Here is a 24,797-nt window from a genome sequence, read left to right as displayed (position 1 = left end):
ATACGTGTGGTGACATCTAAATTCAATGTTGGGGCTAGAACTGGGTGGAAACTATTTGGGGGGTAAAAAATACAAAAAACTGCACTGCAGAACCAATGCAAATACTTCAGTGCGGTCCATCATACTGGGATGGTTGATTGATAGATTGAATACTTAATTAACAGTTTGCAAATAGTACAGTGGTACGATTGATTATACAATGATGCTAAAAGGATAACACACAAAGCCATAAGGGCTTGTTTCCATTATGGTCCCCTGTATCCTGGTGATATGATTGTTTACAAAGCAGTGCACGTAGGTTTGTTTTGCGGCTATTCTCACCCATATATTGAAGTTTAGATGTCACCAGACGTATCGGTAGACAGAGATGTCTGGTCGTCAGGTATAGACTGTCAAATGTCAATGTAGTACATCCACAACTCTAACCGTTTGCAGACTTATACCTGCTTTTCACAACATACTCTACAGCATTGGTTCTCAAAGTGGGGTCCGGGGACCCCCAGGGGTCCAGGGGGTCCCCAGATAAATGATGGATAGTTAGGAACCAAATGGAACCTTATGTGTTTGGAACTCTGAGAGTGTACACATGGAACCAAATGGACCCTTACGGGTCCATTTGGTTCCATGTGTACCCTCTCAGAGTTATGGTGGTCCGTGGTCTAATACAGGGGTTCTCAAAGTGGGGTCCAGGGACCCCCATGGCCCTATATATATCAGCTATAATTCCAAAACATCTTGACATTCTTTGAAAATGTTCGCACCACAAATCTTGTATGGGGGGTCCTTGACACAAAATCTTTTCAGATGGGGGTCCGCAGCCAAATACACATTAATTTAGGGGTCCTTGACATGAAAAAGTTTGAGAACCACTGCTCTACAGTATAATGAGGAAACAGTCAGTACGGTAACATCCGTTTTTTTGTTTTTCCATTTCCCAGGACCAGTACAAATTCTGCTATGAAGTGGCACTGGAGTACTTGAACTCTGGGTAACAAGAAGTGGCCAAAACCTGTGTCCAGGAGAACTTTATCAAAGATGTAAGGTTTTGGGGACGATGCTGAAGACTGCAGTTCACACTGTGTGTCTGTCTGCGTCTATTTTGTCACCATTTAAACCCAACGGAAGGCACGCACGCGCACAAACATACACAGTACCTGACTCTCTTGACCAGCTGTCTTGTTGTTATTGATCATCTGTTGCCTGATTTATACTGGTGTCGTGCGCCGCGCCACACACCGAAAATAGCCGATCGACATGTCTGCCGAAGACAGCCGATCGACGAGCTTGTCACTCGGCTATTTTCGTCGCACGATGCCCGTGCGCAACTAAGTATAACTCCGGCTTATGGCTCTGGATGGGAAAAGGCCGTAATTGTACGTACCATGTTAATATTTCAGCCAGTGATGGTCAGTGTACCAGCTGAGGACCCCCAACGGGAACAAACATTTTCTTTCCTCTGCAGTGAGTTGCCTCCTCTCTGGATCCCTCTCTCTCTCTCTCTCTCTCTCTCTCTCTCTCTCTCTCTCTCTCTCTCTCTGTCTCTCTCTCTGTCTCTCTCTCTGTCTCTGTCTCTCTGTCGCCTGTGGTTTTTGCCTTGATCCTCAATGGACGACAAGCATTAATTATTTTCAATGGAATGCGATAACGCTGTACGTAATGTAACGTGTTTCATTTTTACTCTCTCTCTCTCTCAATCATGTTTTTGAATAATGTCGTCATTATGAAGGGTTCCTTCAAAGCAGGACCCAAAGCCTAAATGTTATTAAATGTCCTGTACAATGATGACGTCAAGATTAATATTATTATTATTATTATTATTATTATTATTATTAATATTATTGCATCAGATATTGGGGACAGCTGACACAGTCTACATTCGCTTACCTTATTTCCTGTACAGGGATCCAAAGCTTTATTTGCACTTCCATTTGATTCTCGTTGTGCATATTGTACATATTTCTGTAGATTATTTATTCATGGTATGTACTTTTTGTGACTCTGGGTAAGTGACAATCATATGTTTTATGGGTTTGTTGATTTTATGAATTGTATTGTGTGCTTTTTTTGGTCATCTTGTATGATGAATCAGTTCCATTGTAAAATAAATATATAAAGTATCTACAATATAAACATTGGATCTATGTAAATGATGTGTCTCTTTCTGTGCGGGCTGTGACAGTTGATATTATAGCGACATCTATTGCCAAGTCTTGGTATAGCAGAAACATTTTCTTTTTTTGCTTTTGATATCACAAGAAGGTAGAGATAAACAGCCTAGACCTCTGATTTTGGCACCAAGGTGACTATTTTATTCATGTATTTATTTCAATAATTCACAGATTTGGCTCGGCAGAACCTTTCATTATTTAGGCCCTATGTCAGAAAAAAGTAAACAGTTTAACCAAATTTTTTTATAACGCCATTGAGGTTTATGTTAATCTGTCCTTCTCTAGAGACAAACAATAGAAATACATTTTTTTTTTTTTTTTTTTTTTTAGCAACAGTCTAATGCTACGCTACACATGCAGAGAACGGATGGCTGTATTAAATTGATTTGGTCCCCACTCTTTGGAATGTATATTTGCACATACGTGAAAGTTGTCGTCTGCATTTCACCCATCCTAGGAGCACTGAGCAGCCGTTGGCGTGTAGCGCCCGGGGAGCAGTTAGGGGTTAGGTGTCTTGCTCAGTTTGACACTTTGACGCTTTGCTGAGGGCTTGAATCAAACCTGGGACCTTTGCCTTCCCAGGCGGGGGGCTCTCTAACCATTCAGCTATAGACCACCGAAGTCCTGACGTCATTCGTTCATCCCCAGGTTTGCGGAAGTAATTTCTCTATGGAGAATAACATTGGGTCATCTTAGAATTGTCTCATATAAGAATTGTGGTCCAAAAATAAACAAACTGTCCAGGCGATATTGTCAGGGAGGAGGTTCTATATCGTTTATGATGGTCAGTCACTTATATTTGATACAGTCTGTTTCTGGCGAAAATGTAACTAATTTGGCGGAAGTAACATTATCGTTTTCTCACCGTCAGTTGATGCTTCATATCCATAGTCAAACCGCTGGGGTCATTTGTTTATTTTTGGAACACAGTTCTTATTTGACGCGATATTAAATACGTCTATGGGATTCAGAATGGGGGTGGAAAACTGCGAACCAGGTAGACAAGCAAAGGATGTGTAAATGACGTTAGACTTCGGTGGTCTATGGCCTCCCTGATAAGACTACAATGGATGGATGCTGAGTTTCTGTAGCAGATAGCTGCATATCGTTGCTGTCGGGCATAAAACTCTAATCTCTATATCTTAACTTTTTGTGTTTTGTTTCGTAAATGAATGCCCTACTTGCGCAAAAGCAGCAGTTCTGCAAACTCGAAATGAGGCGTGAAGCGAGTCAAGCGACGCGTTTACTTTTTTTTTTATCCTGAAAAGCAACAAATTTGGACATACTGTATGAGGTTTCCACCCGAAAAGACAATATGCATTAGGCAATGATACAGTGTTTCAGTATTCTTACACAACAAGAAACCCATAGCATAGACCATTAACTAGCCAGTAGCCCCGTACCATGATTTTACACTAAGTATTAAGCCCATAATTGCTTACACAATACACACTCAACAGAAATGTTGCTGAATAGCACTAACAGTGGTTATTTAATAATAATAATAATAGTAATAATGTAATAATAATCATTGTAGGGGAACCTCTTTATATTAGAAGTATTAGCAAAAATGCATTGTGTTAATTCAACATTGAAAAGTATGTGCATTTCAGTTCATGGAGTGAAATTATGGAATAGACTGAGTTTGGAGGTACAACAAAGTCAAAATATGAATCACTTCAAGAAGGCATATAAAAATGTCATATTTAAGAGGTATTTGGTTGAGGAGGGGCCATGTTGACCTATTGCGTCCTGGCATCCCTGTAGATAGAGTATCTACTAGTAGGGTTGGTTTTATTTTTATTTGATCTCTGTTATTACTGCGGTTATTTTTATTGCTCTATTTTTATGTTTTCTTTTTAACATGCAGTGGAGATGTTTAGGTTGTGAATACATTTAGATTTTTTTTTTATTATTACTAGTGAAAAAGGGGGTAGGAGTTCATAAGTTTTACACTTCATCCTACTCCTTTTCAGACATTGTTGTTGTTGTTTGTTTTCTTCTGTTTTGTATTCTACAGTATTTGTATTTTTTTTAAATAATGTTCGAAATAAAATTCATTCATTCATTCATTCAGAAGTGGCTAAAATAAGCCGATGAACCAGTAGAAAACTTCTAAAGAACCATGCAGGGCATCATATTTTCTTTATGCATGCAGTGGTACTATATAAACTGTATATAGCAACCACCCAAAATGTGTGTGTGTGTGTGTGTGTGTGTGTGTGTGTGTGTGTGTGTGTGTGTGTGTGTGTGTGTGTGTGTGTGTGTGTGTGTGTGTGTGTGTGTGTGTGTGTGTGTGTGTGTGTGTGTGTGTGTGTGTGTGTGTGGCCATCAAGTAAAAGGCTGAAAACTTGAAATAGTAAATGGTTATTATGATAGTAAATGGCCTGTTAGATGGCAGCTGCACTTTTCATCATAACTGCTGTACAGTGCCGGCTGGGAATTCTATGTCAGGATCAAAGTTAATTATAACTACACGATCACCACATATGTTACACACACGTCCAAGTCTATTAAAAATGGCACTGTGCACTAAAACTGCTGTAATTTAACATGGGGTTCATCTTTAAAATTTCATTCCAACAGGGTCATCAAACTCCTGCCCTTGAGGTCAAGATACTGGCAAAATCTAAAAATGCAAAACTGTGGCATTGTAAAAAATAGAATGAAGCCAAATCTGTGTCAAAAGCATTATCGTGCTTATTACTTGTTGAGAATTTAGCAAATTATCTTATTTCTACTGTAATAGGCAAGGACAAGAATGAAAATTGAATAATGAATCAAGACATTAACCCAGTGATATTCAACTGGCGGCCCGCAGGCCCAATCCGGGGCCAGCGGAGCTTTCTTGTTGGCCCTGGAAAACATTCCATATTCCAATTAAAAAATAAATGTAACAAATTATTATTGGATGGTTGGTTGTACAGGATGACCATTTTGAATGTTTTTCATAACCGTTAACTGAAGCTCGTTAATGGTTAATGAACCATTAACCAATGGTTAATGAACCAATGGTTAATGAACCATTAACCGATAAGAATGTAATGTAGGCTACTATTTAGAATGGAGGAATGTAAGTGACTCACTCAGGGTCCCAAATGAAAGACTGCTACAAGAACCCAAATGCGGCTAAATGTAATCTTTGGTGAGTAGGCCTATGTCACCCATAAGAAAACACAGCTCACTTAATTTGTACTTAAGTAAAGTATCTTAAAAATTACAGTTAAATTGTATTATAGTATCAAAAGTAAAAGTACAAGTATCAAAAGTAAAAGTATAAAGACCTTTTCATAGTACAAACAAAACAGCCAGAAATGTTGCCTACTTCAAAAGGCAAAAGGCAAAAGCTTCATCGTTACATTTCCGTGGCACATGAACATACAAGAGCACAACAGATCCATCCATCCATTTGAAACTATTTCTGGGTCTTGAGTGGATTTTGCACAACAATTGCTATGCATCGTGTGAGCTTATAGATCGGCTATTTTTGGATGGTGACACTGTACTGTATATGATGAAGTATAAATCAGGCTTTACTCTCAGGTCAGTGTGGGAGACGTGATATGATATTTATTTGCATGTAAAAAATGTGTCCGGTTTATCAGACGCCATATAGGAGGGGCCTCGTATTGTGTATCCTGAGGGGCCCAGATATTTGAGCGTTAACCTATACATATTTTAGTAAATTGTCAATTGACCTTGCAGCCCAGGGTCCACCTGGGCACTGGCCCCATTGCTCCTGGTCCATGCCAAGAGGAGTAAGCTCCGTAGACATACAGTAGTTTCATACTGTCCTTTCCTTTCTACCCCATTTGCAGGTCCTTTATACTTTGCCATGTGATTGTGATTGTGCTGCTCACTGAAATGATTATTTATGTCTCTCAGTAAAACCTTGCAAAAATGTTTATTATTGTTTGTATACCTTAAAGGTATCATGACATTCATGTTTACACCACATTCAGAGTCTTTGTCCTGGTCCTTCAAACGTGTACAAAAAGTTTTAACTGAAAATTCCACTCCAGTGATTCACTGTAGGTGTTTTTGTCTCACATTTCTAAAGCCTTTTCAACTGCAATGAAAAAATAAATCTTTGCCTGCGGGTGTCGCTGGTGAGGGATTTTGCCTGTCAATCATCGCCTCTGCTCCGCCCCCCCCCCCCAAAGGAAAGGATAGGGGAGGGGAGGGGCGAGGAGGAGAGTGGGCGGGATTAATTGACTGTGACCTCACTGTCGAAGGGCCAAGCTCAGATTACTTTTCAGCCTAATTATTCAGAAAACCCCAGACCACAGAAAATCCACTGAATGTTCAAAGTTCAGATTTTTTGGGTGTAATTGAGGTCATAAAACCCCCAAAAAAACATAAAAAATAAGAAAAGTGAAAATGAATGTCATCGAACCTTTAAAAGTATGCTACATTGGTTCCATTGATAATAGGAGGGCCCGCATTGACCACATTTCTTGTTCAATAGTTATACTATAGAAATGAGTTCCTTCAAATAGTTATTACTAATTAAAGTGTTAGTTAGGGGTAACACATTACATGCATTACAATGCATTATGTAATACAACTCCATAGATTTGACAGACAGACTCACGCACGCGCACGCACACACACACACACACACACACACACACACACACACACACACACACACACACACACACACACACACACACACACACACACACACACACACACACACACACACACACACACACACACACACACACACAGGAAGGGTTCTAAATGCACAAGAATGAGTAGAATGCAGAATGAGTAACATTAACTAATGAAATACTCGAGCTACACTTATTTCCATTTACCAGTCATAGGGATGTGTTGAGGGCTGGCATTGTCTATATTGGCTACAACGTTCCAGCCTGGTTTACTACCGCCACCTAGTGGCATATTCTGACATCACTGGGTGGTGGAAGAACTACAGGCAGAGTTTCCACCAGCTCTATGCACAGCAGCCATATTGGAAAGAAATTGGGCCTCCTCCTTACTTCCTTCACAGGTCTCACCAATTATACTAATTTAGGCTCTGTTCGTCTGTTAGTGTAGCACAGTCAGTGGTTCTCAAACCTTTTAATTTCACCCCGGGGGTGTGGGCTGTACCCAGAAATACTATTCACCTGTTTCCTAGGCTGTGTGTTTTCCACTTCCTGTCGATTTGATCCAATGAAATCCAATGAAACTGGTCAGATGACCAATGATATCCAATGAAATCGACAGGAAGTGGAAAACACACAGCCTAGGAAACAGGTGAATACAGCCGGCGAGGTCTACCCTGTCCGCCTGCTGGGAGACTCCACCCGTGGGAGCCCGCCCGGAGGATAGCCAGGCCGCAGGTGTGGACAGCAGCGGAGGTTGCAGGACGGGACACCGACAAAAGAGGACTCAGATCACACAAACATTATTAAAGAAACACTGATTTTATGAGTCATTAAATATCACCCTTGTGGTTCTATGATCTAAACCTTTTTCATATCAATGATCCCCAGTTTGATAGGCTATGGACTTTTGTTTTATATCTAGGCCTATGGGACCCCAATCTGCACTGTAAAATCCTCACTGTTAATTAAACTCTGAAAATGTACACAAATAGAACCAAAAATGGTCCCGTAAGAGCCTATTATGACATGCTCGAAGTTAGGGACTCTAGGGTTCATGTTCAACATCCAAGTAAAACGCCCAATTCAGGACACAAATTCATGGCACCTGCGCAATTCGGCATTGTTCAGCATGCATGGCTAACGGGTTGTGTTGTGTGTCAGACCACAGCACAGCTCCTGGACAGCTTATTTTTGTGACTATACCTTTAGACACCTAGATATAGAGACAATTCCAGCCAGACATAGAGTAAAAGTTAGTTACATAGAGCCAAATAGAGATAAAGTGACAGAGAGTGAGTCAGAGAGAGAGCGCATATATAGGAACAATCCAGGCCCAAAAGACACTCCATCCCCATCTCAAGTCCATGTATAGCTTTGACGATGAACAGTTGCTCCTGGAAGGAGGACAGATCAGATCTTCTCCAAGTCCTTCTGTTCTGAGTGTCCATACACCAGGAGCCACAATGACCTCGACTGCCAAATGCTGAGTAATGGACAGATCTCCTCAGCGGCCCATCAGCAGATAACCAGCCAGAAGCAAGGAGACACAGAGAAACCACGATCTAGTTGTCAACAGTTTACCAAGGATTTAACCCAGACAGGAAACGTAAATACACAACAACAGCGGACTTACACGGGAAAGAAAACCCACATTTATAATCAGTGTAACAATAGTTTCAGTCGGTTAGATTGCCTGAAGACACACCAACATGTCCACACTGGAGAAAAAAACATTCCACTGTAAACAGTGTGGCAAGAGTTTCAATTAATCATTTAGACACTTTGAAGATTCACCTGCATATGCCCTCTGGAGAAAAACCTTGCATCTGTCAACAGTGTGACAAGAGTTTTAGTCAGCTAAGTCAGTGGTTCTCAAACTTTTTCATGTCAAGGACCCCCAAATTGACACTTATTAGCCCGCGGACCCCCATTTGAAAAGATAAGCCAGGGACCCCCATAAGAGAAGATTTTTACGGCCCTAGCAGATTCTTCACCATTTTAATTTCAAGGACCCCCAGTTTGACATGCATTAGGCTACGGACCCCCATTTAATGGAATTTCTATCTCTGGGACCCCAATTTATATTGTAAAACCAATGTTAATTTAACTCTGAGAGTGTACAAATGGAACCAAATGGACCTGTTAGGGTCCATTTGGTTCCTATCCATCATTTAGCTGGGGACCCGCTGGAACCCCCTCAAGTACCCCTGTCTTTGAGAACCAATGAGCTAAGTGACCTGAGGGCACACCAGCGTATCCACACTGGAGAAAAACCTTACCATTGTAAACATTGTGAGTTTCACTCAGTTAAGTAATCTGAAGAAACATCACCAGCGTCACCTGAAAAGACACCATTTGTATCGACACTGCAACTCTGTTAATGGAAGGGTTTTGAAAACATTGGAAATCCGAATGGAAAATGAAGTATCTGACATAAATATTGATCATCGGGTTATAGGGTTGTATTTACTGTATCTAGTCAACAGACATAAACTTTGGCAACAATTTTAATTATAATCTCAAGCAAAACATATATGTTGGTAAATTTGAACATATAATTTACTACCTTTGCCATCAGTAATGATGGCACATCCACAAAAAAGTGAAAGTTGTCTTTGATAAATGCATCATGTGCAAGATCAACTGACAAAAAAACATACTTGTTTGAGCCCCAAGGTGGCACTATCCATCCATGACTGTGTTGAAACTTATGTTAAAGAGGGTAGAGCCAGCACACCATGTAGATACAAAAACATCTTTATGCGGGCTCTACCCTCTTTTAACTGAAGCCGCCACCAGTCAATGTGCGTTACTTAAGTTCCCTTTCATGTGTTGAAACTTTTGACATTGAAAGTGACAGTTGTGCCAGGAGGCTTTGACAGTCACTGTGGAAGCCATGTTGACCTACAGTTTAGTGGGGCAAATGGCATACATGACCTGTCAGTAACTTGTTTTCATGTGTGACCACTAGCTGTAAGTAAAGGTCGGGGTCATGTGCCTACTTGATTTGTTTCCCTTCAGTGGGTTAGAAACTATTTTCAAAAACCAAACCAGCCACTACTGTCAATCAGTTAATTTGTCATCTTGTGTCAAATTTTTGACATCAGATTTCAGACTGATTTACTCCAACTCAAGTGAATTCCCAAAGAAAACAGCAAGTTATATGAATGGATATTGATAAAGAGGCACAGAGTAAAGGTTATGGTAAGGGGTGCAGGTTAGGGTTATTGTTATGGGTCAGATTTAGGGTCATGGTTAGGGCTGAGGAGGAGCTTGTAAGGCAAGACAAGTAGTCACCAAACAAGGGAGTTCTCCAACTCAAATAGGCTCAAGAGTGTAGTTTTGTGAAATGATAAGTTTGACTGTTATAAAGATGTACACAATATAGGAGAGGTGACATGAACCCTTGCAGATCTACAAGCAGAATGTATGTGAATCCAACCCTAATTGTGCATTATTAATCCATAACATACTGTAGGGCAGGGGTTTTCAGGGTGGTCCGTGAAGGTATTGCATGTGGTCCCTGACCATGCATTTAGTAATGCAGGAAAGTGACATATTTTTTTAAATGTATTTTCTTCCATGGAACAGTGCACTAAATGACCTAGTGACTTATGATGATGTGCAAATGTTGACAGTTACCAGGGAAGTTGGAGGGCAAGAAATTCCACAGAAAAGGAAGTCTCAAGAAGGGTCATCATTATTAGGAAATGTGCCCATATAATCACATGTGTCATACATAAGATACAAATCAGTACATCAGTTAACATGAGTTTAATGGAAGGTTGGATAAAATAAGAGTGGGATAGGAATAGATCAGTGTTTTTTTACTTTTAGCTCTGGACTAATAACCATTTAACCATTTTAACCATTTTAACCATTTCAGTTATATAATGCCTGGGCTTGATATAATTTGTTGCACTAAAGTGAAACGAATGAAATCAAGCCCTTAACAGTCATTTTTTAATGTAAAGCTTTTTCTCCCACACCACGCCTATTAATTAAAAAATAATCCTACATTTGATGGTCTTCACTTATGAAATATTATTTAAACATATTTTAATACATTTAACAAAGTTAAACTGTATTTATGCATTTACATTTTAAAACATTTTCCCATGGACCACCTAACTATACCATGGACCACTAGTAGTTTCTCAACCATTGGGGGGGGAGAGAGAGAGAGAGAGAGAGAGTGAGAGAGAGAGAGAGAGAGAGAGAGAGAGAGAGAGAGAGAGAGAGAGAGAGAGAGAGAGAGAGAGAGAGAGAGAGAGAGAGAGAGAGAGAGAGAGAGAGAGAGAGAGAGAACTGCTTTTAAAGCCCTGAAAGCACTTGGCCCATGATTTATTTTGCATCCAAAATAGCTTTTCTTTTTTTCAACAGGCTTTATGAACATTTTTTTTTTATTGTACCTATTCTATTCTATTCTTTTATTATGCTTAATTATATTTTTTCAAAGGTTCATTTACTTTCGGTGTGACTGGGTGTGTATTTGTCTTGTGAAGGAAGATGTGTGAAAATATTAAAATAAGGTGAGGTGTGATACTGTACCAGCAGAGCAAGTTTCCTGTGTCACAAAGTTCTTGGTATTGAGACTGCGGGGGAAAGTAGTGGTTGCTACATCTCTGAGGGGCCTGATCACTGCTATACTATCTGCAGCCAGCATTTTGATCATGTGGTAGTCGTAGATAGGCCTATAGTATATCATCACTGTCGTGTGGAAACCTTGGTTTCATTGGTTAAATATTTATAGAAACCTGATTCACCAGGCTGCATTCACAGCTGATTCACAATCTCACAATTGTAGTTTTTGCTACTTTTGTGTGACACTGAAGTAGGGCATTAATTTACACAAAAAATAATAAACATTAAAAGTTTAATTACAAGAGATACAAAGATACGTTTAAGGTTTCTGCCCGAAAGCAACAATTTGCAGTGCATTCAACATTTACTCATTTTAAATCTGAAATAAGAGAATAGGAGGATTATTTATTTTGTTCTTTCTGTTCCACCCTTTTGTCTATTTGTGGGAGAAAAAAAAATATATATACTTTATGAGGACTTATACAGTTGGATCTTTCGAGTACAGCTGCAGAGCCTGTTTTGATCACTCAGATGGTTTGGTCCTTACTACTGTAGCCTATGTGTCGTATAAAGCCGGTTTGGGTCAGGGAGGGTTAGTACTGGGCATTTAGGGCTTAGGTTGAAGACTAGGGAAATTGCTGTGCACACGCGGTAATTATTCAAAAAAAAAAAAAGTTTGCTTTGTCCAACACTACCTGCCTTGACTAAGTTAAACATACTGTGTTTGATGCTACATTTTGTATGTGAGGTCATTATTTTCTTATAGTTTTGGTGCATATATTGAATCATCATCATCTGTTTTTACGTCCAGAGACAGGCTTCAGAAGCGCCTCCTCAGGAGACTTATATTGAATATCCTATTGCATATTTAATAATGTGCTCCTGTAGAGTGTAGAAGATCAATTACTCCATAGCTACATCTTTTCTAATGCACTGTCTGCAAGCTCAAAACCACAACTTTGACACATTAATTCGGAAGTGCTTTATAAATAAAAATTACCAGACTTCAGCCACGCTTCCTTCCTTTAACTGTTCGTCATATTTCCTACCAGTTAAGACTGATAAGCACATAAGTTGACTGTGAAATACAGCCAACTACTATATTCCTGTTTTTGCAGTCATGTCTTGCAGGCTTATTAAGGCAGCTTGTCATCTGCTGTTCATGGTCATCTTACTGCGTGGTGAGTTTGCAAATATTATATACATTGAATGCATTTTCTTCATACAGATGTTTATTTTTTTTCCCACTATTTTCATTTTCATTATAGGGTGTGTTTCTGTGGCTGAGCACAGAGATATAATTGCATCCATAGGAGACTTGGTTACTTTCAAGTGCAACTGGTCCGATGATGCTGTACAAATCACCTGGAAACGAGATGAATTGCTATTACTTTCTCACAAAACAAATAACACTGTGAAGAATTTTACTTCAAACAGAATACATTTTCAGACAGATTTTTCAGAGCTGAACATTTCTAATATCCTCCGAGATGACACAGGGATCTACAGCTGTGATGTAAGTGTCAGGACACGTCAGAGGACAACTACATGGAATTTAAACGTCACTGAGAACACCAAAGGCAAGTAATAGTAAAGGACTAACTATTACTATGTCCAAAATGTTAAACTTAAACATATTGTTTCAGTTTCTAGGGGTAAAAAAGCAAATGTCCAAGGTTCCTTTCTATTAGTCCAAAATGAAATGCATATCATGCAAACACTTAATAATGTCCTCATTACAGAAGACAATCATGCACAACCGTCATGGTTTTTGCCATTAATACTTTCCGCTGCAATTGCTGGGGTTTTAAGTGGCATCATTTGTTCAGTCTGGCTGTATAGGTGAGTATTGTTTCACATTTATTGAATTCATAGTGTTAAATGGTGCTTCCTCTTTCCTGTAATTGTAGCTTCATAGCCAGCTCCTACTTGTACAATGGAGAGCCCTATACTAAAGCAATGAATATTTCACTAAGAGATGAGTCTGTATTGTTCAATGAATATGAACAAATAATGTAGGACTTTACACACACACTTTTCTTTTGGCAACACATTCCTAATCTGCTCTATTGATAACGAATAAATACAATTTGACTACAAAAAAAGATACAACCACCAGAATTAAAAGCCGATTTCAGTGCAAACACCAAATAAATATTATGATTCCACATCTTTTGACATTTCCTCTGTTTTATAGTGGCTATAACCTTTGAAAATCTTCCTTGCTATAAAAGTCCCAGTGAGCCATAGTCGTCTATTAGACCTCCGTCTAAAACTAGGTTATAATTGGTCTAAAAGTGAAAGTTTTTTCAACGTCTATTCTTAGCCTAGACGTTGATTAGCTGTTTTTTAAGCGTCTATATTTAAACCGTCTATATTATAGACGTCATTTCAACGGCTATGATATAGACGGTCTATATATAGACGCTTAAAAAACAGCTAATCAACGTCTAGGCTAAGAATAGACGTTGAAAAAACTTTCACTTTTAGACCAATTATAACCCGGTTTTAGCCTAGACCTTAGACGTTTTTTAAACGTCTAATAGCCCGAAAAATGCTCAGTGGGGTACACACGAAGTCACTGAATGAACAGTACTGTATGGTGTCAGAATGAAATCACGTATTATGTGTGTGTTTTGTTTCCCTGCAGAAAACTCAGAGGACAGGTCAGTGGAACGTCATATTTCATCACTGTTCATGTCTACGTCATCTTTCTTGTTGTCTTATCTTGTGCCCTTGTAAAAATAGCCAATCTGCAAGCTCACGTGTCACAAAAACATTGTGAGCTTAATCAGCTTACATAACATTTTGGGGAAAGAAATCGATATATATTTTCACTTATCAATGTCATGGCCAAAATAAATAGTTGAAAGTGGAAGTTAGGGATTCTTCATATGATGAATAAAAGGCCATGAGCGAGCCAATCCTTTTGATTTGGGTGTCTTGACAAAATAAGTAAAATACATTATAAATCATATATAGTCTTAGAGAGCATGTATGCATCCGTAAAAACAGATTTAATTTCGAAAGAGTGGTTATGATGATAATTTGTTAAAAATCTAATTTTATTACCTTAAAAGTCAGCTTAGCGATCATTCAGCATGTTACTATTGCTACTACTGCTAGTGATGTAACTAAAACTATACTAGTAAAACTCTCTCAAATGCACAAATTCCTACTTCTAAATGCACATTTGATAGCCGTGGGAGTGGTTCAGCAGGCAGAGGAGTCACCTGGGAATACTGTAGGATGGTTCCTGGGCTGATCCTGGCATCACGTCTAAATGTCCTTGAGCAAAACACAATCCCTAAATGTTCCCTGGATAGTTTCCCACAGCTTGACAGTTAGAAAATTCGGGCTATGTGCAAATATGTACTTCACCAATGAAATGTTCTACTTCTCCTCCTTTATATTTGTCAGTTCACAGTGCCAGAAGAGCCCATCTATGAGAACTTCTAAGTATGGCATACTGCCCAGAGGGGGCATTTCATTGGCCATCAGAAGGTTTGAGGTATTTAGAAATTACTTTTCCTCAACAAATAGATCATGTCATTAGAGTGAATGGACTCTTTTTATGAAGATCTGTTGATGTGGGGAGGTGGTCTCGTCTGTCTTGGTCTCTGTGGGGATGTATTTAATAAAATGGCATCCTGAAGGCAAAATTATCTTCTGCACTCCCATTAAATATTCCTAGGAAATATTGTATACAATTTGATAAGATATGTAATAATTTTCTATGGAACGGTAAAAGACTAGAAAAGCTACAGTTGACAGGACTTGGATTGCCTGAACTTTATTTTGTATTATTACGCTTTTAGCTTGAGACACTTGGCTCAGTGGTCATTACCTACAGTTGGTCTGGGTCATGAAGCCTCTATTGCTATTATGGATTTCTATTCAAAACCATGAAGGGACTTCAACACTAAAACCTGTCTGGGAACATGACTTAAAAGTTCAATAGGCTAAGTGTGAAGGAATGGGACATTATATGTCAGAATATCAAGAAAATGTCTAATGTCTAATGTCTAACATCTAGGGATGTTAGAATCAGACTCATTCAATTTCAAATGTATGCCTATGTATGGTGTGTGCGTGCTGCTGGTCCGGCTGGAGACCAGCAGGAGCCTGGTCCTGCTGTGTTTCTGTCCCTCTGTGGCTCTGGACCTGCATGGGGCCACAGGTTGGCCTGGGGTCTCTTTGTTCTTTAAGAACAAACACATCATCTGCAGTACCACATCATCACCCATGATAGTAGGACCTTATAATCACCACATTATTGACTGAATGTTTCGCTGGTTGTGACGCTCCAACATGTGACTTCCTACTGGTTGTGCTCTCTCCCATAGATATATATAAAGGCTAGATGACTCACCCGCGCTGCTGGCCAATGGAGTACGACGTTGCCACATGGCGGCCATCTTGAAACAGTCATTCATAACATTATGTCTATGGTGCATATACTTTAAAATAACCATAGCGTGCTCAATTTTCATCCGATTTTCAAACGGTTTGGTGTGTTGTAAACACCAAAGATGTAGTTATGATACTGCACATTAAAAATTATATATAAAAAAAAAACATGATTATAATTATAAGTATGTAGTATCATAACTACATATTTGGTGTTTACAACACACCAAACCGTTTGAAAATCGGATGAAAATTGAGCACGCTATGGTTATTTCAAAGTATATGCACCATAGACATAATGTTATGAATGACTGTTTCAAGATGGCCGCGGTTGAGCTACGCTTGCGCCGCCCCCTTGAGCCATCTAGCCTTTATATATATCTATGCTCTCTCCTCCCCTTTCAGGAAGTGGCAGCAGAGTGGAGGTTGTTAGTGGGAGGAGATTCACCTGGATTGGCTGGCCTGGAGAGACTGACTGTGCTCCTATTGTTTATTTGTTTGATGTAACATTCAGCTGGTTCTTATTTTCCATTCACCCATCTGCACTTCCACACAACCGTTGATTTGTATGGAGTTTGTTATATTCTTGTTAAAAAAAATCTAGTTTGATAGTTTAATAGTTTGATTTAATTATAATGAAATGTCACTTTTTCTTACCTTTGGTCTTTTTTGGGTTCTGTGACATCCCTTTTACCCAAAGAAAAAAAAAAACTATTATTGAATGCTGGCTGTTTTCTTGTTCTCTTTCTATTGTTGGGCTGTGCACATTGAGACTTTTGTTAATGTGTTACGGGCATTCTGTTTTCTTTATCATTTTATTCTTATTGAACTACCCTAACCGAACAAAGTTTGGCATCAGTTGAAGTATGCTGCACCCTTAATTGTCAGTGTGCATAGAAATTTGTCACTGATAGGTCCAGCTGTTTGCGAGCTGCAGACACACTCACCTGTGTAGTTTATTTATGCCCTCTGTGTTTAGCGTTGCCTTGCCAGTTTGTAGATGATGTTACTGTGTGTTCCTGCCTTTGTATTCCCTGCTATGTTTGCCAGTTTCACTGCGTAGCAGGTTTTGTTGTCTGTTTAATAAATCTTTACTGGTCTTGATCGGCCTGCATGTGTGGTTCATTTGGGTCCTCTCCTGACACGCACCGTGACAACATGTTGAAAATAGAATTTCATTTATGTGGCCCAAATTCAAGCTACTTCCAGATACAAAGTGTAGGCTATGAGGAATAGGCATGTAATATTGACAATTTATTGGCATTGAATATTGAACAACGCCAGAGACAACGTCTGGCTCCAGTTACTATGCATCAGATTTGTTTTGTTCCAACTCGAATGCAAACATGATAAATGTAACTTTGGTTAAATTGATATTGACATTAAGTTTCGTTTGATTATTGCTAATTCCTTATACATGTTCTGAAACATACAGTTCTGTTCATTGCAATCAATAATACAAATTCAAAATGTAAAGGATCCGATTTCTGTCATCATGCCAGGTATTACTAGCTATTCAAGAAATCTTCGACCCATGCATAATTTCCCACTATATTTGTGTCCTCAATTAGATTTAGGGACATAAAAAAATCCAGACTCAGGATGAACAGGTGAAAACAGTCCCTCCCTTCTTATTAGAACAGTTACAGAGAAAAAATGGATACGAGGAGAGAAATGGACAGGTAAAACAGATTGGATCTTCCGCTGGGCACATTGCTGGAGTTATAGCAATGTATATAGGGAATAAATCCCGTCCGGTTGCTGGTGTGATTGTTGATCCAAGCCTGGTACTGGGACACTCTGGCATAAACCCCAGGGAACTTATCATTGGAAGAACAACCAAGGCCAAAGCTCACAATTCCAGCCTGGATCCAGCGAGTATCCTGTTGGACCACCATTGGGCCTCCTGAATCCCCCTAGGCAAGAAACACAAAATGGATGTTTGCTATCACTAAATATTCCAATATGCTTCAGTTAAATGTTCCATTTAATATAAATGTTATATTTATTTTCCATTAATTATTTATGTCTGAGAGTTAAATGGATAACTTTATACTCTTTTATTTAGAGTGTAGAGAAACATGAAACCGAGGATAGAGTGGGAGGAATGATAGGCAACACACAGGTCTCTGGAAGGAATGCAACCAGGGACCTTGCAATTATGCTCTCTCACTGTTCACATATGGGAATCAGCGCCCTCTGGCGATGATACAGAAGCTTCACATTCACTCCCTCGGGCCAATTCCTATTGGTCCGGTGGGCCGTCAATCGCTTCCCGGAAGTCCCTACCCCCGAGGGTATAATAGGACCCGGAAAGCGACGCAGTTTTCTTTTCCCAGACGGACACTACAGCTAACCAGGCTAGCTCCCTCAGGTTCGCTAAACAACAGCTTAGCTTGAACTCAGCTAGCTTGTTAGCTTAGCCTAGCCTAGCCTAGCTTTAGCCTCCTCTTTTCGACACGATGTCTCGACGTGAGATCTCCACTACTGCCGATCGCCGCAACCGGGGAGCCAGCGTGGATCTTCCAAAACTATAGGTTACTTACGTAACCCCGGTTTTATAAATTGCGAACGAACTGTTCACAATAACACCCTTCTTTTTGCTCGGCAGAAGGAAGCTGGTGTGAAAGAGAACGACATCCGCTTTCCGGGTCCTATTATACCCTCGGGGGTAGGGACTTCCGGGAAGCGATTGACAGCCCACCGGACCAATAGGAATTGGCCCGAGGGAGTGAATGTGATCATTCTGTATCATCGCCAGAGGGCGCTGATTCCCATATGTGAACAGTTTGCTCGCAATTTATAAAACCGGGGTTACGTAAGTAACCTATAGTTCCAGTCAGCTACCAGTGTGCCCCGTTAAAGGAGTAGGCCTAACTGAGGTTTTTGATAAAATTCCTCAGGAATGGAATAATTTCAGGACAAAAATACACATGCTAGTGTTTCCCCCTTCCGCTTGTTTTAAATTATGTAAAGACTACTTGTCATCATAACGCAAGTCACTAAGGCAAAATTATCTGATAAATAATCACAAAGTAATTACAGTAAGGAAGGACACCCATTTGTCAAGACTCCCATAAGACAATATTTGTGTTGTTAAAGGTAGGGTAAGGCATTTTCTTTAGTTAAAATAAGTGTTTAATAGCTCTATATTCTGATTGATATAGAAAGTTTGTTCAGTAACAGGAGTCTCCATGTCTCTCCAGCTCTTTATTAATCAGAAAATGCATTTTCAGGTCAGGCTACCAATTTTATCCAATCAGGATAGAGAACACAGACAGGATACAGATTAAACAAGTGAAATTGGAAGTGGTGACACAAAGAAATGTGCAGACAAAATTGGAACTGGAACACTATAAAATGTAAGCTGATAAAGTGGTACTCTCTCCTGATTGGCTGACCTTTTGTCACCTACCTGAACATGTATTTTCTGTTTATTCAAGAGCTGGAGAGACAAACACTCTATAGCAATGATTACTATCAGAATATAGTGCTTTAACCTTTTAACAAAAAACGTTATATTTTAACCAGAAATATCACTTACCCTACCTTTGTTTAGTATTATTCCAAATCCAAAAATGTTTTCCTAAATGTTTCGAAAATAACCAATCTACAAACTCACAACACAGCATTGTGACGTGTTGAGAGCTTGCAGATCAGCTATTTTTGAATAACCGAAGAGTATAAAATAGGGTTAAAGGGGTTAACTGTTCCTCCCTTTTTTGGGGACCCCTCAAGGACCCCTGGGGCTCCCCGGACCCCACTTCACGCAGTTTTGAAATCACTGATATATCTGAGGTCTCATTCATTCCTGAGACTATGCTGACATCCTGCATGTCAACTGTCAACTCGTGTAGCCGTACAGCGCGTACGCGTACCTCCTGACGCGAAGCATTCACAAATCAACAAACCTGACACATTTCAAATCGTAACCTTTGATTGACTGGTGATACAAACATAATTGAATCAAGGAATTATCAATCTCACTTTGCAGATCACACAGAACATTGAATTACATATTGTAAATCTGTCCTTTAGGATTGCATGCCAGAACTACTGATTAATATGATGTCTGAGTGAATGAAGGACACTGGTCTTAGCAGACACACATACCTGACAGGCGTCCTTTCCTCCTTGCGAATGACCAGCACAAATCATGTTGTCAGTGATTGATTGATTTAAGATAGACATCTGATAGCCGATGTTACATTGAGCGTTGGACACAACAGGCAGATCCACCTCCTGCAGCATTCCCGGAGCGGGTAGAGGAACTAGAAGAGAAGAGAAGAGAAGAGAAGAGAGGGTTTTCTTTATAATGTGAAAGGTAGATGCTTTACTGGCTACTTTGTGGTCCAACTGAATTGTGCTGCATGACCATTCTGGATACAGATGACATTTCCTTGGACAGAAGTATGAGGAAACCTCAGCCCAGATCACAAAAAAATCTATTTAGTGTGTAGTTAATCTCAGTTCGCAGAAGCTCTGCATAAAAACAGGAGGTAGTGTGTACTTGCCCCCTTATAAGAAAATCTTTGTAACATTGGAGTTCAGCCCACTGATTGAGAAACTGTGGCACAAATTGTCTAGCAATGCAAAGTTATCAAAGTATTAAAGTACTGCACATGCTTAAAGCACTGAACATGCTGAAGATATCTCACCATAATCGTGTATATTACCCCAACCGGTAACCCAAGTGATGGTGCCATCGGTGAAGATGCTTCCGTGTGCCGCCAGACAGACAGGTGTGATGTATTTGGTAAATTCTACCAAGGAGGAGAGTTGTAACAAAGCTATGTCATGGTCATTAGTTTTGTTGTTATAGTCAGGGTGGATGATGATCTGGGACACATATCTTTCTATCACATTAGGACTGATATGCAGGCTGTCTACTCCGAGGAACACTCTGACACAGCTGGTGCTGGAACTAAGAGCGAGAGAGAGAGAGAGAGAGAGAGAGAGAGAGAGAGAGAGAGAGAGAGAGAGAGCTGTAGGATTCTGTGGAACCGCGTCAAACACAATTCAATGCCTCAACTCCTACATTCCAAGTGCTTGTCAGGGTGGGGGGGTCCCTGGGGGGGTCCCCAGTTCAAATATGATTTTTTTGGGGGGTCGCAGCCTGAAAAGGTTGAGAACCACTGGTCTAGATCTGTGTTGTATTTTATGCCTTCTCCTTTCTTGTAATTCTTTACATTGACACAGGAATTACATTTTTAAGGAATTACACATCTAAAAGCAGGGCAAGGAGTACAATATAATTCAATGTCAAATCTCACTCTGGAAAGCAGTGAGCAGCAGACAGGATCCACATGTTGCTAATGAGGGATCCTCCACATGCTTCATAAAAGTCTTCTCCAGAAACACTGAAATCACGTCTGACATAAGCCTGCCAGGGCCATGCTCCCGCTTTTGCGTCAGCACCTCCGACAATCCTCTCGTTGTTTTTGTTGAGTGGAGCCATACCGCACACTAGAAGGAAATGGAATTAGATGAACAGATTGTGTAAAAGATGTGAAAATCATGCAGGACTCCATCCCAAATGTTATAATGTGTTCATCACTTCTAGCTAACAGCTTCAATGTGTTATAATTAAGAGTTTCAATGTTGTGTTTAATTCCCATGGACACCTGCTCTGTAGTGGACACCAACCATGTGTGATTGTTACTTGTACACTGTTAGGATTATTACAGAACCAAGTAAGTGAGTGAGTGAGTGAGAGTGAATTAAAGTAGAACTCACCATCCAGCTGCGATTTGCCACCTGAGAAATGGCAACAATTACTGTTAGCATGGTGGGACAGAAAAATCTCTGTGAAATTGTTAGCAACAAAAATGCATGCATACTTGACCTGCATGCACGCCCTGTGACTAGCATGATTTAGTGACACAGATTGTGACAGAACTAATCAAAAATGTTTTCCCCTCCACCATTGTGTGACCATTTTTACCTGTGTCATCACTATTACTATCAGATATTGCTGGTAGAGATTTGGGAGTAGGATTGGAGTGGATTTGGGGGGAAATAACTGAAGACATAAGTCATAACTTATGAAGACTCTCGGTCATTTCAGTCATTTGTACAACACCCATAACACTCCCTTTCTCTCTTTCATTTTTTTTAAAACCTCTACTTCGTCTTATTCACTTGAAGAGATAAGGATATTGTTGTGCACCTTTTATTATAATGGCACAGTTGCACAGGCTATAGATTAAAATAGGCTATTTTATTCTCACAGTGTAATAGAAAGTGTAATAGAAACCCCATTTATATGCATCTCCTTATCCCTAATTGTCAAATATTACTTCACAAAAAAAAGGTGTGGTGGACAAAGTACTCAACCCAATATTGTGCTGCACTTTTCATCGAATTTTGTTGCATTTTGTTGTTGTCGGAGCAGAAACCTCTCATCTCCATGTTTCTACTTTCTATGTGTTTTGTTTTTGCAGATTAATGCCTTACTTAGTCGTACAAAAGTGCCACGTGAAAGGAATGAAAATAGCTGATCTACAAGTTGGCAAAGTGTCACATTGCGACATGTGAACATTTTGGAACGGCTTGGACAGAGCCTAAGGTTTCCACCCGACAGCAACGATTTGACACTGTTGACCATACACAGCTTTTGCCAAGATTGTGTCACATTGGCTTTGATTCTGCTGCTTGTATATGTTTTGAAAGTGATATCAAACCAAAAGATAACAATGAGTCAAAGTTGTATAGCTGCTGGAGTTCCTTCACATCTTTAAAGGTATTCCTCAATTCTCTATTCTGCGCCCTATACTGTTTACTATTTATATAAACAATATTGCAAACACGCTGTTAACCTGTAAGTTACATCCACTTACTATATATGTTGCTTTTCAGACTCTGTACAGGTGTCTGTTCATAAACTACAATTTGCTTTTGATATATTTCAGAAATCATTGTTAGATCTTAAATTGGTTTTAAATGTTGACAAGATCAATGCTTTTTTTTCCTTCTTTTTTTTTTTTTTTACCAGAGGACGAGTTCTTGATGAAAAATATTCTCAGTTATGTAGTTATACTTTTATACTATTGAACAAATTCCTCATTATAAATACCTAGGGATTTGGTTGGATGAGAAACATACTTTTAAAACACATTTTAACAAGGAAGTTGCGAATGAAGCTTGGCTTCTGAAGCAATAGATCCTGCTTACCATGCCCTACTAAAAAGAGGATAATTATGTTACTTTTCCTTTCTATTCTGGACAATGAGGACATTATTTTACAGAAATGCACTTTGGAATCAGTTTATCACTCTGCCCTCAGATTTATAGCAGGCGGCAGCTACAATACCCTTTTTTTTATGGGGTTTTATGCCTTTATTTGACAGGACAGTAGGCTGACAGGAAATGGGGAAAGAGATGGGGGGGTGACACGCTGCAAAGGTCGTCGGGATCGGGAGTCGAACCCTCGACAAGCTGTCAGGCTGGATTACCAGCCTAGGTGCCCACACGGTTACGCCAACCGTCAGGGCCAGCATTGTTAAAAAAGAAATAAGATTAATTATAGAGTTTTAACTGGGAGTGTGCGTGCGTGCGTGCTTGTGTGAGGCAAGGCCTACCCAATTATATATTTTTAGATTTATTTATTTGCACAATAAAAACAGTACAAAGGTAACATTATTAAAACAACATAGAAATAAGTGCAGGTGAGAAAGGAAACCCATGTAGGGCTTATGCAAGGTTCTCACCTAAAATAATAAACAAGTAGTAAGTTAAACATAGTAATCAAACATAAGACATGACAAACAACAAGTACCTTATGTGTGTGTGTGTGTGTGTGTGTGTGTGTGTGTGTGTGTGTGTGTGTGTGTGTGTGTGTGTGTGTGTGTGTGTGTGTGTGTGTGTGTGTGTGTGTGTGTGTGTGTGTGTGTGTGTGTGTGTGTGTGTGTGTGTGTGTGTGTGTGTGTGTGTGTGTGTGTGTGTGTGGGCATGCAGAAGTAGGGCTACATTAGTAGAAGCAAGTGGAGAGGCTTGATTCATCAGGCTGGCCCTCAATCTATGCTTAATGTTACTGAGTGGAGATGAGGAGTTGGCAATAAGTATGAGTGTATTCCTTTGACAGAGATGTACCCACATTTGCAAAATAAATGTTGAATTCATTTGCTATAATAATAGGGTCATTATACATCTTTTCACCATCCTTAAACTGAGATAGGAGGGGTGCAGTAGACTTTTTTTTGTTAAGAAGTTCATTGACAACCTTCCAAGTATAGACCTAATGTCTGATGATTCTCTGAATTTATTAGAAAAATACATTTTCTTTGATATCCTCAGTAGATGAATACATTTATTTTTGTATTTTTTATAAATCGCAGAATTAAGTGGAGTGGGATTTGTGAGGATTTTTTTATACAATTCGTTTTTTAGAATAGAGTTTTTTTGGAGAAACCGGGGTTTCCAAAGACCTTCACCAGCTTTCTTCCTGGGTTTAACCAAAGGAAAGCAGCGATGAAAGGCAGAATTAATGAATGTCTGAATGTTTTATGTTTGAATCTTTCTATGAGAACTATCAGCAGACTTCATAACGACGATTCATAACCAATTCTGTACAAACCTAAGAATTCCTAACTACTGTACATCATTTACATTATAAGCATTGTTAATTCCATATCCTTACAGAAAACGAAAACACTAGTGACTAGATGCTAGACATAGCATTTGAAATATTGTGACACTTACCCTCAATCACTAAAGCTAAAATCACCACAACACCCAGGATAAGTCTTGACTCCATCATGTCCCCTGTCCCGTACTGTGTGTAACTACAGGAGCCTTCATTTATAAGGGAGCTGTCTCTGTCAGTTGGAGGTGTGACCCATGTCCTTGCAAAGCTTCCGCGTTCATCCAAACAGTATTTGGAGGCTGCGCCTGTGTTTGCACCTGTACTTTAACCCTATTTATTGAATCATGTTTGCATAGCATCATTTATTAATTTGCACAGCCATATTTTGTACAGTAGAGAAAGGCCCAGTCATGATTTTATTGTTTAATGCATTTC

The 24,797-nt window shown here is 39.5% G+C and overlaps 1 protein-coding gene and 1 long non-coding RNA gene across 2 annotated transcripts in view; both read left to right on the top strand.

Annotated features, from left to right (window-relative positions):
- The window catches only part of LOC308094424 (receptor-type tyrosine-protein phosphatase mu), a 240,057-nt gene extending 238,057 nt beyond the window's left edge, over positions 1 to 2,000 (top strand). The window contains 1 exon segment of the mRNA XM_080441069.1: positions 939 to 2,000. Within this exon segment, the coding sequence (XP_080297195.1) occupies positions 939 to 992 (54 nt within the window). The 3' untranslated portion in view covers positions 993 to 2,000.
- Positions 2,001 to 12,485: 10,485 nt separating this feature from the next.
- On the top strand, positions 12,486 to 16,792 carry LOC308093339. Its single transcript, XR_013933878.1, has 6 exons — positions 12,486 to 12,549; positions 12,637 to 12,948; positions 13,111 to 13,210; positions 14,019 to 14,034; positions 14,789 to 14,879; positions 16,184 to 16,792. It is a non-coding gene; the product is annotated as an uncharacterized lncRNA (long non-coding RNA).
- Positions 16,793 to 24,797: the final 8,005 nt, after the last annotated feature.

The sequence above is a fragment of the Gymnoscopelus braueri genome, assembly GCF_963280865.1.
Source record: "Gymnoscopelus braueri genome assembly, chromosome: 10".
Lineage (NCBI taxonomy): Eukaryota > Metazoa > Chordata > Actinopteri > Myctophiformes > Myctophidae > Gymnoscopelus > Gymnoscopelus braueri.
The sequence above is the reverse complement of the archived record's forward strand: the minus strand, read 5'-3'. Positions and strand labels throughout refer to the sequence as shown.